This window comes from Mchenga conophoros, linkage group LG18 (genome assembly GCF_057382185.1).
Source record: "Mchenga conophoros isolate Kocher_MC1m ecotype Shallow Benthic linkage group LG18, M_conophoros_male_GT1.1, whole genome shotgun sequence".
In the NCBI taxonomy this organism is placed as follows: domain Eukaryota; kingdom Metazoa; phylum Chordata; class Actinopteri; order Cichliformes; family Cichlidae; genus Mchenga; species Mchenga conophoros.
In genome coordinates this window covers 10,796,291-10,815,462 of record NC_140543.1, presented here as the reverse complement: position 1 = coordinate 10,815,462, position 19,172 = coordinate 10,796,291, and the positions used below count along the sequence as shown (strand labels likewise).

The window sequence follows — 19,172 nt, the reverse complement described above, 5'->3', positions numbered from 1 at the left end:
GTTTCAGACTTGTGACTTGACTCGGACTTTTACACCAGTGACTTGAGACTCGACTCTGACTTGCCTGACATTACTTGAGACTTGACTTGAGACTTGAGGATAAAGACTTGAGACTTACTTGAGACTTGCAAAACAATGACTTGGTCCCACCTCTGGTATTGAGTTTGAACCATCTTAGTGCACACATTTTATGACGCTGCTCTTTAATAATTAGAATAATAGCAATTACATTGATTAAGCCACACCAGGTTCTAGGATGTTTTCTATCGGGTTAACCAATGAAATGAAATGAAAGCAGCTACAGCCAACAGCAGACACAGAATGGCACTTTGTCGCAAAGTTTTCAGGACGATCGGCTGTATTAATCAAGAATGTAAAATGAGATTTTTGCAGTTGCAGTCCAACCACAGGTTTGGGGATTGATAAAGTTGAAACTAGAGCCAAAACTCAGATCAACTGTGCCAAAGATATCCTCCCAAAAAATCTAGCTCTCTCACAGACAAATGGAAGACTAAATTCCAGTTTTATTTGAGTGTTTACATACATGAGAGCTGGAGAGGTTTTTCTATTTTTATTAAACAAAAATCTTCCTTAAAGCCCAGAAAATCCCCATGAATGTCTTACCAGTTTTTTCTCTATTGAAAAAAGTCAGGTGTTTCTAACTGACAAAACGGCTTGTCGGTAAAGAGCTGTTCGCATTGAGAATCTCGTAGACTGTGATTATAACACAGAAGAGAAGCTGTTGAACTTAATGGTGTTTCATTTGAAACTATTTTGGGATGAGTAAGTGCAGACTGCCAGGGGCACTCACACCAATGTGAAGTGGACGGCTGGAGATTTTGAAGCATGGCTGCACAGCTATGACATTCACACTAATAAAAACAGATTAAAATATAATTCTCAACATATATTTGGAGGCACACGAGAGTGGAGCATCTGCTATTAAGTTCATCTGTGACCAGAGTGACTCATTCCTGAAGATGAACTGCAGATGAATCATCCATTTTTGATTCTTGTGCCTGAGGCATTAACAACATCTTCTTGTCAGCTTTGTGTCAAACTTCTGACTTCATGTTTGTTGAAATCAATTCTGACAAATGTTACAGCTGAACTTATACGATCCCCATTTGACCAGTTTGAATCGTTGGTATTGATTGACCACCCTGAGCATTGCTTGTGTTCATCTGAAGCCCAAAGTAAGAAACCGAAGTCCCGTGATTGGAGATTTTACCATTAGTGTCCTTCCTTTTCTTATAGTAGCAGGAGCTGGAGCCAGATCGGACTCTCAAAGACTCTAATTTCATGATTGGGGATTACTTTAACATTTTAACTGGAGTACACAAAAATAAATGAGCTATAACTAAATGACACCTGTGTTCTCTTGAAATTAATGGTCACCTTTGGAGTTTTTGACCATGGGCCATGAGTTAGATTAATGTTTTGATTAGAAGGTACCTAAACAGTTTCTATCCCCTGCACTAATATGCGGACTAATGACCAGCACAAGCTGAGACAAACATTTCTGCCAAGTGCACCTGCAAATACAAATGAATACCAGCCCCTTACTTCTAGAGTAAAGCCTGCACAGAGATAACAGGTAATTTTTAATCTTTTACCTTGCATGATTTATTGCAAGAGGAGAGAAATAAGAACTGCATTAAAGTAATCAGTGAAATTATAATTAAAGCTTATTTATGAAGGTTTTTTTTAACCTCTGGTAATGTTTAATAAGCAGATCCATGTAATGAATATTGCGCTCTGATTGTTTGCCTGATGAAGACCCAGCAGAGTCAAAATGTTGCTTCTTGTCAGTCAGATGAAATTTATAAGAAACCTGTAATTTTCTACTTTTTATTGAGTTCATTGCACCCTAGCTGGCCTTAATATGTATACGCCATCTCGTTTTGCTGATTTTAATCTTGTGTTCCTCCGTGAACAAAAACACAATTCCATTTTTCTTACAAAGAAAATCAAATCAGGTCAGTTTGGAAGTGGTTTATGAAAGGATATGGATCTCCAGGCATCGGCAGGGGTTTGTCAGTCGTCACATGCAGCCTCTTCAAATCTTCATGACAGAAAGCTCAGGAAGGAACAGATCTCAAATGTTGCCTTTTCTCTAAGGCTACGTTCACACTGCAGGCGAAAGCGCAGACGAAAGCGCATCAAATCCGATTTTTTTTTACCCTATGCGACCCATATCCGATCAGTGTGAACGGCATAAATCCGATATTTTCAAATCCGATCTGGGTCACTTTCGTATGTGGTACTGAATCCGATACATATCCGATGTTTCAGAAAGCGACTGCTGTGTGAATGGTCAAGTCGCATTAAATCCGTCTTTTACGTCACTGACACAACAGACGCCAATTATCAGCGCCCGAGAAGACATCGCGAACGCTTCCTGGCCATCCGGTGAAACTGCTGGGAAGACAACGTTGGAGAAACGTTAACATTTTATTTGTACTGCATAACCTGCAGATTCTGACAGAAATCTGCAACTATCCTTTGAAGCACCGCTCCTCTAAGACAGCAATAAGGATCATTATTAGGTTATCTACATTATTATGTAAATAACTAAATAACTTAAAGCAAAAATTGGGAAACATGAAGTCCGAAGTCTTTATATTAAGGGCCATCAGTCAAACAATATTGTTTGCTCTGGGTCTAAACCGAGCGCGCTGTGTGTGACGTCTTCTTTTGCGCATGCGGGCCGCTTTGAGCGTTCACACTAGAGCGCGTTTGCTGTCGCATTTTATTTGTAGTGTGAACAAGCAGACAAAAAAATCGGATTTGATCAAAAAATCGGAATTGAGCATTAAGACCTGCAGTGTGAATGTAGCCTAAGTCCCAAATAGTACTTATTTGCAAGATCTTGCATGAACACAGCCTGTCTATTAAGATTTTCTTCCCTGGAGCCACCTTTTCTGGATAGCATTCCTAAGTTGCTGTAAAAACTATCTGAATATCGATTTTCTGAAAGTTACCGAGGCACGGCTCATCTACTATGACAACAAAAGGATGTAGAATTTGTTATGCTATAATCCTGCTGCATCAAAACTTAGCTGCAACTCTATCGACTATCAACTCTATGCAACTCTGAGATTCAGTAACATCAGCATCACTGACTCACTGCAGTATGACCGTTATTTCTTATTTTCAAATCTTATTAAGACGGAAATAAAATTGCCTGTATTCACTTGCCTTTTTTTTTTAAAATCCCACTCTGGACTGATGATAAGTAGATGACCTACTGTGCTTCAAAATTTTAAAACCGTCTTTCTTCTATAGAGTGGGATGAAAGACTTTTTGTGGGGAAGACTGAACAACAAAAAAATTACAGCAGAGCACACGAACAAAGAGAAGCAGTGAAGTGTACATGCGGGGGTCCCTGATTGGCAGATTAGGAACAGGTGTGGAAGAAACCTCAGGCGAGCCTGATGAGGGAGGGCCAGAAAATTATAAAGGAGAGGAAAACCATCAAAGTAAGAAAGTAAAACTGACAGAAGCACAAGAATCAATCATCACAGAGAAGCTTTATTCAGCTGCTCCCTCACTCAGAAGGGGTCGTCACAGTGGATGGCCCCACATGTTTTATTTAGACGGTTTTTAAGCCCTTCCTGATGCACCCTTCAAGGGATTTGTATTTCGACCCGGTCTCGAGCCAGGGATCTTTTGTTAGTTAGATAAATGTATAACTTGAACGTAAACTCAATAAAACTTCCAAACCATGATTTCCTCTTGTGCTCGTCTGATTGTAATAGTTGTGGTTTAAGGTTTAGGAGTGTCACAGAAGATTTTCTGATTTCAAAATGTGCTGTGGCAGTCTAAAGTTTGAGAATGGCTGTTTCTACTCTATTCAAAAGCATCTTAACAAGTGTCCTGTGGGTGGTTAACAAGTTTTAAGTCAGCCAACACTGCAGTATTTTTCAAACAGAAAGAACACATATGTGTATTGCAAATTGCTTTAATTATAGTTTGACTGAAAAACAACAATAAAAAACTGTATCTGTAGTCTGTCTCTGAGTAACCTCAAAGTTTTCTTGTACTTTACAAAAAAAACAGTTACAGGTGTGAAAAACGTGCAAATTGCATCAACTGAACTAATCAAATGAAAGCAATTGTTTTGTTTTTTAAAGTAAGTAAAATTATCAAAAGTCAAGTTGTAATGTTGTAGGAAGATTGTAACCAAGGTTTTATATCTATTTCATAGGTTACCGTGGAAAACCTTTCACTGTACGACTTTCCATCACATCTAGTTTGATTTCGTGTGTGTGTGTGTCAACAACTTGGAAAAGACTGACAGTTTAAAACAGCACTGCAATGAATTTCTAATTCAAGGAGTTTACATTCTGAATTCTACTTCAAAGAAATTAGGAGTCACATATAGTTCTTACACACACACTGGACATTCTGGACATTGTTTTCACTTCATCACTTAAATCACTTTAAGCATATTTGCACTGCACAAGACATAATGTGGATTGCACAACACTGGTCACTATATTCTTCATTTCCAGTTAATACTTGTACAGCTGCTGTTATTGTGTGTGTGTGTGTGTGTGTGTGTGTGTGTGTGTGTGTGTGTGTGTGTGTGTGTGTGTATGTATGTATGTATGTATGTATATATATATATATATATATATATATATATATATATATATATATATATATATATATATATATATATATATATATATATATATATATATATATATATATTTCTTCATACATTCTTATATAGTTCTATACTGTGTATTGTGTATTTTGTTGTACAGTTATTTTATTTTCAACTTTAATTTATATATTTTATCTTATTCTTTCCCAGTTAAATTTACCCTTCATTCTAATTTGTGTTGTACAGTTATTTCATTTTTAACCTTAACTTTTTATATTTTATTCCTTCCTAGTTAAATTTACACTTAATTTTTCGTATTTATTTCCTATCTTATTCATAGCCTTTTCCTCTTTTTTTTTTCTTTAGGTCACGAGCAGTTGTCTAAGCATTTCACTGCATATCGTACTGTGTATGACTGTGTACGTGACAAATAAAATTTAAAAAAAATTTGAATTTGAATTAAAAAAGGTCAACAAAACATCCAATGCAGTTCTGAAAAATGTAACAATTACTGGATTATTGATTGTTATTATTTAAGAAAGTTGTTGGTTGCATTTCTGTTGTCACACAAGATCCCCGGTTCGATCTGGGGGTAAAACACAAATTTCCTTTGGGTATGATTCAGGAAGGGCATCGGGGTAAAAACCACCAAATTAAACATGCAGAGCTACCTGCTGTGGGGACTTCTTCTGAATGAAGGAGCAGTCAACAGTAGCTGTTGTCTTCATACAGACAGCTCAACCTTCTGACACCTAAGGTCGAGTTCCTGCACACTCACCAGATGCTGGTTTGACAAGCTCGAGCACAACAATTCAGAAAGACATCTTGGGATTTCACTATGTCAAGGCTGATGAGCATTAACTATAATTTTTATAGTGACTTTAAATTGTACTGGCAGCCAACACAGGCCAACACTGCTGTAATGTGCTCCATTATCTTTCTACTTGTTAGAAAAAAATAGCTGCAGCATTTTTAACCATTGAAGACATTATATAAAACTGATAATGTGTTATTATTTTTTTTTTAAGTCAGATTAGCATTTTAAAAAGCTGAAATGTGTCTGATCTTTAAGATGTTTCACAGCTAAAACAAATACAGTTGTGACTGTACATATTTAAATCAGGTCTATAAAGCAGTCACTCACAAATGGCAGTAGAGCTGCCAAGTAAGACGTCTTCTTGCCATCAGGAGGAGCTTGGCCTTCAAAGATGGCTGTGGCCCATGCTGCTCCCAGCGATCAAACCACCAAGCCACCTGGGTGCAGTGCACCACCCACTCTGCCACCTGAGCCAAGTCTGCAGCATTAGGCAATAAAGACTCACAGGAAGAAAGAACATTGCTCACACTATCATAAACAGAAGGGTGGTGACACACTTGTGAAAACTCACACATTCGTTTCACAATCTACTTCCGCACACATTTGAACAGAAACACACGGTGGTGCCATGAAGGAGCAGCTGGCCGGGAAGCAGAGACCCAGGTCACGCAGGCCTAGGTGGCAGTGCTATAAAGTGACAGTGTGATTAAAGTCCTGTGTCGTCGTCAGGCCCGTTATCTACTGCCGCTAACAGGCCAGTGCCGATACACTCCGACAGCCGGCGACTGCAGCTCAGGAGGTGTTGCTGATAACACCCAGCCTCAGCTCGTGCAACTTCCAGCCGCAGTGCGCAATTATGAATCATATGTTTAAGTGGCTGTCAAATACATTCACGTGCAGGACTGTTCATTATCATGGCTCCAGATAGAAGCTGGATTGGCCATTTCCTGTTTATCGCTTTTAGATTATCATCATTACCTCTTAGTTCTCAGAAGAGGATGGATGAGGAGAGAGACACGGAGGACACTAATGGTCTTGACTTGATTTGAAACCAAGACGTCATCATGCCATTAGACTTGAGACAAACAGATACTTTTCTGTGAGAAGATTTTTTAATGTATTAATATGTACTCACTTGTCTTTTGTGTCAATAATTGGATTAAAATGAAGCTCTCTCAGAATGTTCCACATCTCAGCACATCCTAAAAGAACAAATTTGTTTATTTTTTTCCCCCAAACATTTATATTTGTTCGCTCTCTGATGCATTGCTGCTTCACCACAATCCATTTGTACTCTCTTTCAAGCTGTGAGCAGCTCTTTGAATTTTCTTTGAGGAACACGTTCTGCGACAATAGACAATCGACTCTATCCTCAATCCAGTCCACATGTCAACGTGTACGGCATGGATACTAGAAAAGCTGAATCTTCCAGTGTGACACCTCACTACAGAAAAATTCATTTTTATTTTTCTTTCTAAAGTTTAACTGAATATTTACTCAGTAACATAAGGGGTTGATAATGATTTGCCACCTGGTGAGTTATTGTTAGACTGACAACTGATTTTGACTTCTGCAGTGAATCTTGGCCGCCGTGAGTGGTCGCCATCATTACCATCATTAATGCTTCTGCATGGTTTTTTTTATGTGTTAATTACCTTGTGCTCATGTCACATTGTTTTATACCAGCCACTATGTCTTTGTACTTTCCATCACAATCATTCTAATAGTTTCAGCAATCTCCCCCTTAGGACTTTGCTGACATCTGTGAGTCCTTATGTTGAGGCTATGGCTTTTATATCGAGGCAATCCTCTGACTGATGCATTCAAAAACTGTGGCAAAAAATAACACTAAATTCATAGGAGGAATCCACAGTACACAATCTCAATCACAATAGGTGTGGGCTGCATTGAGAAAATGTGTCACATTTCCATGGATGTGCTAGTCAGGCCCAAAAATGCAGCCAACAGAGTGCCTGCAGTCACCTGATCCACAACAATGCATCCAGGTTGCTGCTGTCTGAGGGCTGAATTATTTTGCTGAAAAAATAGCCCTAATCTAGGAGTGATTCGTCTTTTCTGAAGCGTAAAACATTTGGTGTCCTGGACGTTGTGAGCCCGGAGGCTGTAGTGTATACCATGAGATTTTAAAAGCTTAGCTTAAAGGTGTGCTACACATGAATAGTGCTAATAAAAGCTTTACTGTTGTAGAATGACAAGTAGATGGTTTAAGGACTTGAGTCTGTTTAACAAACAAGGGAAACGACTTTGCAGCATGCTGAAGAAGAAGAGGAGCCTCAGTTAGCATATATCTGCGAGGCTCAGATACAGAAACAACATTAAAGAGGGTCTATACGTCCTAACTTAACTATAACAGAGAAACAGTATACACTTAGTAAATAAGGGGGCCCAACAACTTTAGAAGATTTTGAATTTCTCATCTACACTTCGCATATAAACAGAGTCTGCTCAGCTTTAGCACATCGTTGGTTTCCTAATATCTTCTTATGTTTATCAAAAGAAAGACCTAAACAAAGACAAAAGCAGGAGCACAACCAGCAAAAAGTGAGTGTTAATAAAGCCAATAAGGAAAGACTACAGTCTGACTGCAGTCCAGATAAATACAGAGTCCAATGTACAAACACATCAGAAAATGCATGGAACAACAAACAGACAAACTGATAGAGGGAGAGACAGGATTAGGAAGGCAGAGAGATGATGGATGAAACTAATGAGGGCGGGGCACAAAAGACAAACAGGGAAGATAAGCATCAAAGATGCGGGAAAAAACTAAACTAAAGAACGTGGCGCATTATGCCAGGCGCTGTCTCACACTGTGATCCTGGTCGTGACATAGTCTGCACCTCCTTTTGACCTGCTCCTGACTTAAATCAGCTTAATTGAGGTGGTCTTCACTGTAGCTCCATTTAGATTATCATAACCGCTTTTCTAATTACCCCACAGTTTAATTTCCTCTGTCCAGAGATGACTGAGCTTCCTGACAGGCTGAGAGACAGTTACACGGTTGGCTGGCTAATCAGTCAGCGCTGACGCCTCTCTCCCCTTGATCAAGTAAGCAAGTCGAAGCTGGGACGGCACGTCTCCTAGGCTGCTTGCGGCAATCTGGATAATTAGAGTTGTGTTCGATCAGTGTTCCATCTTTGCCAAGCTGATGATTATCCCCGCATGCAGAAAGCAGTGACAGTAAACCAGCAAACACAGACACGCACAAATTACAAGGTAACGGCAGACAAGCTGCTGTGGTATTTTAAGAGTTATAATATTGCTGTAGACATTAATAAATGTAGTTTGCATGGATAAGGGAAGGAAAGGACCATGTTTTTTAATAGATATTTCATGTCTGAGTGAAATAAAGAATTTCAGAGCAGTGCCTTAGTGTATTATTTCAACATAACGGCAATTATCCCCTTCGCTACCTGTGATTACATTAAAATACTGAAATAAGTGCAGCAAAGTTTGAGGCAAGCACAAAAAAAATGATCGAAAAACATACAGACGAACCTCTCAGTGCTCATCACGTTTTCATTTGACGGGGTTCTTGTTACACATTGAGTTTGGTCTGTGATACCAATCAGCAACGACTGAAGTGCTGCATCTCACCCAGGAGCATTATGTTGCGTAATGAGATTCTTCTCCCCGAACATCCCTCCCTAATCCCACGCTTCTATCTGTGCTTTGTGGGCCTTCGCAACAGCTGAGCCAAGATGAACATGGATGCTCTACATGAAATTCAGTGTTAACCCTGCCATCATGAATAACGGCGAGACAATGGAGCCGAAATGGAATGGATGCTACGCCCATTACCAAACACGTTAATCCTCTTAAGAAGTTAAGGCAGGTCTTGATGACATGTGGGCAAGGCAGAGGTATAAAGCGCTGCAGAAATGAGCAGAGACTAATCTGAGAAATTAGGTTCATCCTAAACAAAAGCAGGCCTCGAGCTTTGATCCCATTTTCATTAACCTGCAATTCTCTCTGGGGAATTGACAGGGAAAAAAAATAACCAGGTGAGCCTCTCTTTAAGTTGCGGTTTGCAGTTTTAACACAGGTTGTAGTAAAATATCCCTAAAAACTTTAACTGATCTGCAACTTAAATCAATTCACTGCTTTTCAGAATGTGCCAAGACGCTGTCGGAGAAGTTGTGAGACCAGCTGTGTCTGGGGGTGCTTAGAAAGACTGCCAGAATCATGCTACCTCATTAACCAGATTTCTCCCAGACCAGCATTTGGCTGATGCCTATAACCCAGGCACAGCACACTTCTAAGGCGCTGTGTAAGAGCTCATTTTTCAAAAAATGGCCCCCAGTGCCATGCAGAGCCTCTTTAGAGGCAAAGCAAGTAACTCACTTTGATGAAGCCTCGTGAGAGGGAAGATTTGAGACAAGAAAAGCACAGAGCAATGAACAGACCATCAGTACTGATAAGATCAATATTATAGCAACAAACAGAGGGGTAGATGTCAAAGTGCTGAGCAGCAAATCTGTCAGAGTGAAAAAGTGGAGGTCTGCTGTGGAATTCAGTGATGCTGTGCCAAAAACAAAAACAGGGCAACTGCAGTTTGACTCACCTGTCTCTTCCAGTCTCCTTCTTAAAGACCATGTCGCAGTGGTTCATCCTGTCCTCTGTGGTGACAAAGATGCGGGCATGAGGGTAGTTTTCCGACGCCTGCCGCAGCATGTTGTACACAATGCCTTTCCCGTCTTTCCTCATGTTCCGGAGCGGCCCCCACACAACGTAGACCGTGTCGTTGGCCTGGCCGAAGAAGTACTGGGGCTTCTGCAGCAGCAGGGGAACGCTGGTATGAGAGACGACCCTCAGAGTCGTGCGTTGGCCCACATCGTTCTCAAACCCCCGTGTGGGTGCGTTGTTCATCCGCCAGATGCAGGGAGACCGATCTATCTGCGGGCCGGCACCCTGGCCCAACATCTGACCAGAGCTGGACACGATGCTGCACAGTTCGCAGTTCAGCTTCAAGGGCTGGAGGAGAGGAAGCAAGTCCATTAGAACTTTAAGGGCACTTGCAGAGCACCTGTCAAGGCTACTTAGTTTTTGCTTCCAAATTTAGACTTCCAGCCTCTCCTATCACACATTTTCATAGCAAGGACCAAAGACCAAAATGAATCAACAATGATTATGGCTAATGAAGGTAACAGACAAATAAGAAGCACCTGTGATCTATATCTTACGTATTTTCAAAGGGCATGCAGCTGAATTAGTGCATTTCAACTACTAAAAACAGCACAGTCCATAAGATCATTGTGAAACAACACATACGCTGTCCATGGTCCTGAAATGAATCCAGTTCAGTTTATCTAATATTTCACTGTTTATTAGAGTGTAATAAAACTTTGAGGAAAAATGTGTTTTTAAAATGTATTAACATAAATAATTTGATCAGAACAAAAACAAACAGCACCATAAAACTACCAAACCAATTCAAAACATCAAAATAAAATATGGGCTGCTATTAAGACTTTGTATTCCTGACATCCATCCAAGGCCTGATTATTTTCAGGATAGGGTTCAAAGTCAATGCCGCCATCTTGTCATTTTCTTCATTCTTCAGTCATTTGGCTTTGAACCCCACTGTGCACGCTGTGAAATTTGTGCCGCAGAAGCCACGTTTAAAAGAACCCAACACCAAAAATTGAATTTTGTTGCCACTGCTATTATCACTGGCGTGGCTCCTTTAGGTTTGAGGTTCCAGGTTCATTTACCTTGTGCAAATCTTAGGTTAAGAATCAATTTTAACGGTAACATAGGAAAGCCTGAACATTTTTAACTTCCAAAGAAGTTAAAGAAAGTTTGTTTAGGCCTGCATTGTTGTCTGATTTGTGTGAGTTAAATAATCTAAGAACGCTCAGCAACTTTCATCAGTTTCTATCAGTGCAAGTTCAGCAGGACTGTGGAACAGTTCATAAAATAAAGCCACAAGAAAGCAAGATAATTAGAACAGCCAGCAAGCAGAAAGGAAATTTATCACAGTGCGAAATACTGCAGCGCTTTATCACCGGCTTCTATTGCTGGAGAACAAGGTCTTTACATGCACCATCACCAGGAAGACACGAATACATGAAAACCGACAGGGAAATATATTAAATACACTGAAATTATCAAGGCAAAACAAAATAATGTCCTCCTACAGAATCTTAATGATGTTAGAAAACTCTATGATCGCTGTCTTACTGATAAATATTCTGCTGAAACGAACTCCTGAAAACACATTAAACAGCAGTTTTTTTAAAGATTAAAAGCACATTAAAAACCTTAAACACATGAAATGAGGAGACTTTTATATTCAGTCTTTAAATTGTGCAAACTGGCCACTTTATAAGGTACACCTTGCTAGTACTGTGTTGGACCCCTCTTTTTCCCTGATGAACCGTTGACACAAGCAGGATGGATCCATGTTTTCATGCTGTTTACACCAAATTCTGACCTTACCATTAAGCTATTGCAGCAGAAACGAGTGGTTCCTTGAATTACTGCTGCCTTCCTATCCCTGTAGATCAGGGCCTCAAGGCCTCAAGGGCTGGTGTCCTGCAGGTTTTAGATCTCATCCTGGGTCAACACACCTGAATCAAATGATTAGTTCATTATTAGCCCTCTGGAGAACTTCAAGACATGTTGAGGAGGTCATTTAGCCATTTAAATCAGCTGCGTTGGATCAAGGACACATCTAAAACCTGCAGGCCTGAAGTTTCCCACCCCTGCAGTAGATCATCAGTTTCTGAACTACTCAGATCAGCCCATCTGGCGTCAACAACCTTGCCATGTTCAAATTCATTGTGCCTAATAAAAGGACCCACGAGTGTACATTCCCTTTCATTAAATTAAATGAGTTTTAAATACTGAATAAGTGGTTTCCTTCAAAATTATAATGCATTTGACGCAGTTTCGTCTTGTTTTGTTAGAGTTGTGATATATTTTATATGTGTTCAGTAATATTATTAAAGTGATGTTTTGGCAAGGGACTTTAAACAAAATGCATTTGGTGATTATTCATAAAAAAATATTAATCAGGGTTTTACGGGCCTCTATAATTTTCTTTTATTCCCCAAGACTGATGTCACACTGCCCAGAACTAACATAGATTAAGTTAATTGAATATGGGACCTCAGAGGTTACAGCTGCGAGGATGACAGAGAAGCAAGCAAGCTGTGTCATTTATCTTACTGTTACTGTATATATATATTTTTTATATATCTTATTATATGTTACAGGAGCAAGGGGATTTGTAATGAATCTTCAGTAAGAGCCCTTAGCTACGCTTTGCCAACCGAGGAAAAAAGCCCTCACTGAATCCAAAATGGGAGATTTACCTAATTGAAGCTAATATGCTTGGTTTGTTTTGATGAGATTAAACTTACTTAAGTAAATGAATGCGCGGCAAAGTTGGGAAAAGAAAACGCACTGTGTCACGACTAAACCCTGTTCATCATTTGCTTAATGGAGAATAACTGTAATGTCACTGGTCTGAATGCAAATTGCATTTTTGCTGCACTTTTAATGCACTCTGGTTTCGAACGCAAAACTCTTTGGCATTTGATCAACAAGCACAAGAGTTTTAGAGTGCAAGCACAAGACAATCCACTAAAAACTGTTACAGCTCCTGGCTTATCAGCACTCACAACACGCTTACCACACAAGATCGGTTGCTGCAAAAGGGAACTACACAAAACTACCATTGGTTTTCTTTTGTATCTGACATGTTTCTTTCATACATAACTCCAGCTGACGCTGCTGGTATTGCCTTGTCTTTCATGTATGGATTCAATCACGGGTTAAGAAAGGATTTCTGGACCCAGTCTCCATTTACTGGGTGGTTGAGATACACATCACCGCAGCCTTGAGCCATCAGCAGCTCGTCCATCATCACCCCTCAGCCTAGCCCATAACTCCATCATGCCTTTTAGCACACACAGATTGGCTGTGCTCTGTGGGGAGCACTGACTGGCTAACTGTATGTGAAACATATGAGTTTGTCACTGGAAACCTACCAACAAGGAGCCCCTGAGCAAGGCATTTCACCATACTTCTGCTGCAGAGTAGCTGCTTAGTGACAAATAAACAAAAATTGAGGTTTTGGTTTTTAAAGGGCATGTGAGCAGTTTACAGTCACACAAATAAAACCAGCAGTGAACATTATTGTTTCTAATCTCATTTACATGCATTACAGAAGAGTGGAAACCTCATCTAATAACTACAAACCCCGTTGGAACACTTTTTATTCAGTATGCACTGGAATCTGGCTCCCAATAAATCTGAGTTTTACGTCCTATAAATCAATAAAAATGTTACGGCCTCCTCCTCTTCCTCTCCTCGCTTTGATTCATGTTTCAGTTCCATGTTCACGACGGCGCTGTTTCAGTGTGGCCTGCAGTAATCGCAAACAGAGTGCACTTTTATAATCCGAGTAATTCCGGCACTCTGATAAGTACGAAATCGACTCACCAAAGCTTTAGATTTTTAATGCATGAGCGTGTTAAAAATAAAGTGGGTTATTTAAAAAGCAGGCTTAATGCCGGGGACACAGCCATCATTAAATTATAGCACTGGGGTGTGAACTTAACCTTGGCTTGTTCATTAAAATGCTCTGAACACGATTAATTAATAAGCAATAATTATTACATTAACTTGCCAAATATTTCATTGTATGTCTCTGGGACTTCGAAGTCTTTCTGCTTAAAAAATTAGCTTCAGCTGTCTCCATGGGGGAAAGTGGTTCATTTCAAATGCTTCTCTTGGGGTGTTTACATTAAAATAAAGGAGAAAAGTACAGTTCACATTTGAAACCCCTTCTCAGAAACAAATGATTAAGAGGTACATTAACGAAACATGAAAATATCCCCACGTTTAGTTCTGCACGAGCTATTTATGAGTTCTTTTAATAATAACCACAGGTCGTCCAGTGGGAGGCAACCTTTTTTGAAACTTTGATTACTTAGATTCTTTGTAGTGATTTAGTTTTTTATTTGTTCAATTAATCTTGAGTAGCTTACAGTTTGTTTTATATAATGCAAGTATAGGACCAGGTAAAGTTCTGTGGATGTTTTGTTTGATTGTTTTACTGCTTTTATTCTTTTGTTTTGTTTTTATACATAACTGATGATGTAGTGCTAATTACCCAACATTTTACTTTTAGCATGTTAACCGAGTGAAACGGCAAAAGGGAGGTGGTGACCATAATAACTATAATAGCTTTTAGCATAGTATTCTCACTGTGAGCATGCAGTCCCTGTGTTTGTCGACTAATTGTGCTTTGAAACCTCAAGTCTGACCTTTGGCTGTTGCCATCTTGGGATTCTGGAGCTAGAAGAGGCATGCAAAGGGTAGAGTGTCTAGGAGATTACTCACGGGCATGGTTTTCAAATACATGGCCTCCACTTACTAAAGCATACCCAGTTTTATCATTTCATGACTCACTCACACTACAGTGAAAGCAGGACCACAAACTCCTTGTGACAAAGGAAATTGGGTGGTCTTCCAGTGATTCAATTATATTTTTTCACATTCAATAACTGGTTGGAAGGAGTTGTGGTCACCAGCTAGTTGCCCAGAGTTTAAGCATGCCACACTCTTACCCCTTTTAATCAAGAGGCGACTGCACAGGTCACCCAGAGGGAGGCAACCTGTCTCCAATCAAAGACTTAACTATTTATAATAAATCACAGGCAGACTGGCAAAGGTTTCCAAACAGCAAATGTGCCAACACATTTGCTATCGGTCTATGCACAATTCGCCTGTGACATGTCTCTTTGCTTAAGGGGACTTGACTTAACTAGTTTCCAACTTGTTGCATTCTGGTTATATTCCTCTCTAACAGTAAGGCTGCCAAGTACCTGTCATTTTGCAGTCAAATCGTCATCCTGCACCAACTACATTACTATTTGTTGAGGAATTTCTGAATTTCTGCTTTAGATCTATGAGAGTCTGGTTGAATTCTGCATGTAAGTAGTTAATGTGAATTTCTGTGTACACAGATGGATAATAGATTTGCAATTTTAACCAATTCATCACAGTTAATTGCTGTGTTATCACAAACTGATAGCAGACTGCCTCCATCATATTGCTGTTTTATGGCCGTCTCAACAAAACAAAGGCACCCTGAAGACAGCAGCTGACAGCGAGTGATTACACACCAAGTCGCTGTCTATAAAGCAACTGTTTCAAGGGCAACAAAACACAACTTTGTTGCACATGGTTACAATAATTCTGATCATGCTCCAACACTGTTTTCAAAAAGTGCGACTGTGACATTATCCGACATGGAAACATATGAATCCTTGGATTTAATGCTTGAGAACATGAAAGAAAAACAAAGTGTCCCAAGGTCATAAACAAGTAAGCAATGGGGTGATTGTTTTTTCCCCACAAACTACCACGAAATCACACATCTTTCTCCAACCAGAGGAGTCGCCCCCTGCTGGATATTAGAAAAAATGTTGCTTGAAACCTGCATTGTCTTTTTACTTCAACACAGCTACAAGCACAACCTTGAGCTGCTAGCATGGCAGTGGACTTGCGTGCTGTAGTATTTTAAGCTTTAAACTTTTAGACCAGGAGTCACCAAACATCCCTCACTAGATTAAAGGCTTTGTTATACATGTTTAATTAATCCTATTAATCCTTGTCTAAACAACAAATGGTGCTAAATGAATGTTTACAGCACCATTACGCTGCTTCCCCTACCTATAGTGCTTTCTGGGTTGGGTAACTTACAAATTACTTTCAAATTAGAGGCTCAATATTTCTAAGTAGCAGCAGCTAACTTACACTCACTGGCCACTTTGTGAGGGTAACCTGTTCAACCGCTCAGTAGCATAAATATCTAATCAGCCGATCACATGGCAGCAACTTAATATATTTAGGCATGTAAACTAGGCCAAGGCAACCCACTGAAATTCAAAGTGAGTATTAGAATGGAAAAGAAAGGTGATTTAAATAACGTGGCACGGTTGTTGTAAGACTGGCTGATCTGAGTGATTCAGAAACTGCTGATCCAATGGGATTTTCCTGCACAACCATCTTTGGGGTTTACAGAGGGTTTACAAAAAAAACGAAATAGAAAATATCCAGCAGTTCTGTGGGTGAAAACGTCACCAGTTATGCAGAAGAGCATCTGGGAATGTACAACATATCAAACCTTGAAGCAGATTTGCTATAGAAGGTAAAGCTCAAATCATCTTAAACTGGCTCCTTGAACATGACAATGAGTTTGCTGTGCTCAAATGACCTCCACAGTCACCAGATGTAGTGAAACGGGAGCGTCCCATCACGCATGTGTGGTCAACATATCTACAGCTGTGTGATACTATCATGTCAATATGGACCAAAATCTCTCAGAAATGTTTCCAACACCTTGTTGAATTTATGCTACAATGAACTAAAGAAGTTCTGACTGCAAAAGGTTTGATCCAGTTGCAAAGTGATTGAAGAGTGTAAATGTCTTTCTGACATCTTATCTGACATTTAATCACAAATCCTATTTCATAACAAGGTAAACCTGGATACTACAAATAAATACAAAAAACATTTTATCATTATAAACTAATAAAAATAAGAAAAAAAAGGCATTTTAACCAGATGTTTCCCAGACATTCTAATCTAAACACCAACACTAACTCTGAAACACATAATTCTTCACTAACACAGGTTTAATTGTTTGGCATTATTTGAGCAATCAAAGCACAATCAAAGCAGATGGTTTTGGATGTTATGTAACAGATGTTTATGAAGACAAGTTTTAATTGGTGCAAGCAATTTTATTTTATCTCTTGTCTGCAAGGAGCTGATAACAACTTAGAGAGGACTTACATACAATAATGCATATTTTATTAGCCGGTGCAACACGGGCCACAAACAAGAAGCTTTCTCATTAACGTCCATTAGTATCCACAAAGTGCTCCAAAACTCAGACCACTTTCGAAACACACACAGTGGAAAACGTTGTGAGAAAGGCCTGCATTTAAAATGCTCACGTCCAAATGAAAATATAGAGTTTCTCCCTCGCTCTGTGATGGACCAGACACATGGATGTAAAGTGCCACAAGAAAAATGTTTTCTATTTCTCCCGAAAGCAGCGCAGGAACAATTTATCACAGCTGGAGACAGACTCAATCAAATGAATAAAATAAGGCAGGCCATACCCCTGCTACCGGGTTATGCATTATACATGTTTGCGAGAGGTTTATAACACTTCAAATGACACCTCACTGGGGATCATGTGAGATTGCCTTACTGTCCAGGTGAAATGCTACAGCTTCTAAAGGTGCTGCTGTGTACTTAACAGAGGCTGACAGCTCACACAGCAGGCCTTCATTCCCGACTTCATCACTTACGACACCTGGCGCGGGAGTATCGCCTTGACCAGACCTCCACAATTTCATCCATCCTTTGTCAGAAATTTCATAAGAGTGCAGAGCACTTTTGACACTCATTCTCAGGCCAATCACTGCCTTCCTGATTAGATATAGAGAACTCACTGGTGGGGGAATTTGAGCCAAAAGAGGCCTAATTCTGTAGAAGCTGCCAGTCTTTTTTACGATGATTTACATAAATCTCCATGGGGAGAGGGCAGTGATTTAAGCAGTCTTGTCTGGAGGCAGAAGGAGGTGCAGACGTAGAGACTGGTGTAAAGTGTGATTGCCTCTGGGCCCATGTTGTGTGGATGAAACTCTCCAGAGGCAGAGGATGGCGCTCTGCATTAATCTGCGAGTATCATCCTGCTGAATATAAGACATCCACTTCACATGAATTGACTTCGAATTCTCATTTTCACCCGGAAATGTTACACACATTCATGCTTAGTAAAATGTACATTTTTTAAAACATTTTTTCACCATGACTACTCAATATCCAATAGCATAAGCACAATGGGCTGTGTTTAAACAGGCTGCCTTCCCAAACAATAAACACAGCTTGGTTTTTACATTTTGATGTGGTGGGAATTAAAAGGCTTTGATATTTCAATTTCCATAAATTGTGCAGGGAATATACAGCACAAAGCTGTTTGAAGGCAGAGGAATGGGATCACGGACACGGGTGTTTGGGATTAAAAATAAATAACACTCACAAGGGACATTAAAACGAGCATTTTCAGATCCATCACAGAGAATCTGATATAATAAATTAAGAAAACTCTTAAGGGGGTGCTCTATTTTGAATAGACTACACCTTCATTGTGAAGGTGAATGCTTATAGAATATAAATGTACTGCAGGAGAAAGGGTTACTCAAGTATGAAGTATTATTATATTACAAATGTGTTGCATTATCAAATGTTTACAAAAAAAACATAGTGGGGAAAATAAGTATTTGATGCCCTGCTGAATTTGCAAGTGTGATTGCTTACTAAGAAATTAAAAGTCACTAATTTTATGGTTGTTTCATTTTAATAGAGAGAGACAGAAACAGATTATATATTTGATTGCCTACAATCCCTGATTCCTGCACACACAGATGAGAGATTACAATCAGTCAGTTACTCCTGATCTCATCTTGTTTCATGTATAAAGCACACCTGACCACAGAATCCGTTTGTTTCATTCCAGTTCTTCCACCAGCATAGAGAAGACCAAAGAACTGTAAAGGTTAGAATAATTATTCAAAAAAGGAAGAAATATAAAAGAAACATCAGTTGCCCTCAGTCTAACACCATGTACCTCCATCCCTCAGCCAGAAGCTTCAAGTTGGGTCATAGATGGGTCTTCCAGTATGACAA

General features: G+C 39.5%; 1 protein-coding gene across 1 annotated transcript in view; it reads right to left on the bottom strand.

Annotated features, from left to right (window-relative positions):
• Positions 1–19,172, bottom strand: part of st6galnac3 (ST6 (alpha-N-acetyl-neuraminyl-2,3-beta-galactosyl-1,3)-N-acetylgalactosaminide alpha-2,6-sialyltransferase 3) — a 115,840-nt gene that overhangs the window by 58,715 nt on the left and 37,953 nt on the right. The window contains exon 3 of the mRNA XM_085253380.1: positions 10,018–10,427. Coding sequence (XP_085109506.1) covers positions 10,018–10,427 — 410 coding nt within the window. The remainder of the gene's footprint in view (positions 1–10,017; positions 10,428–19,172) is intronic.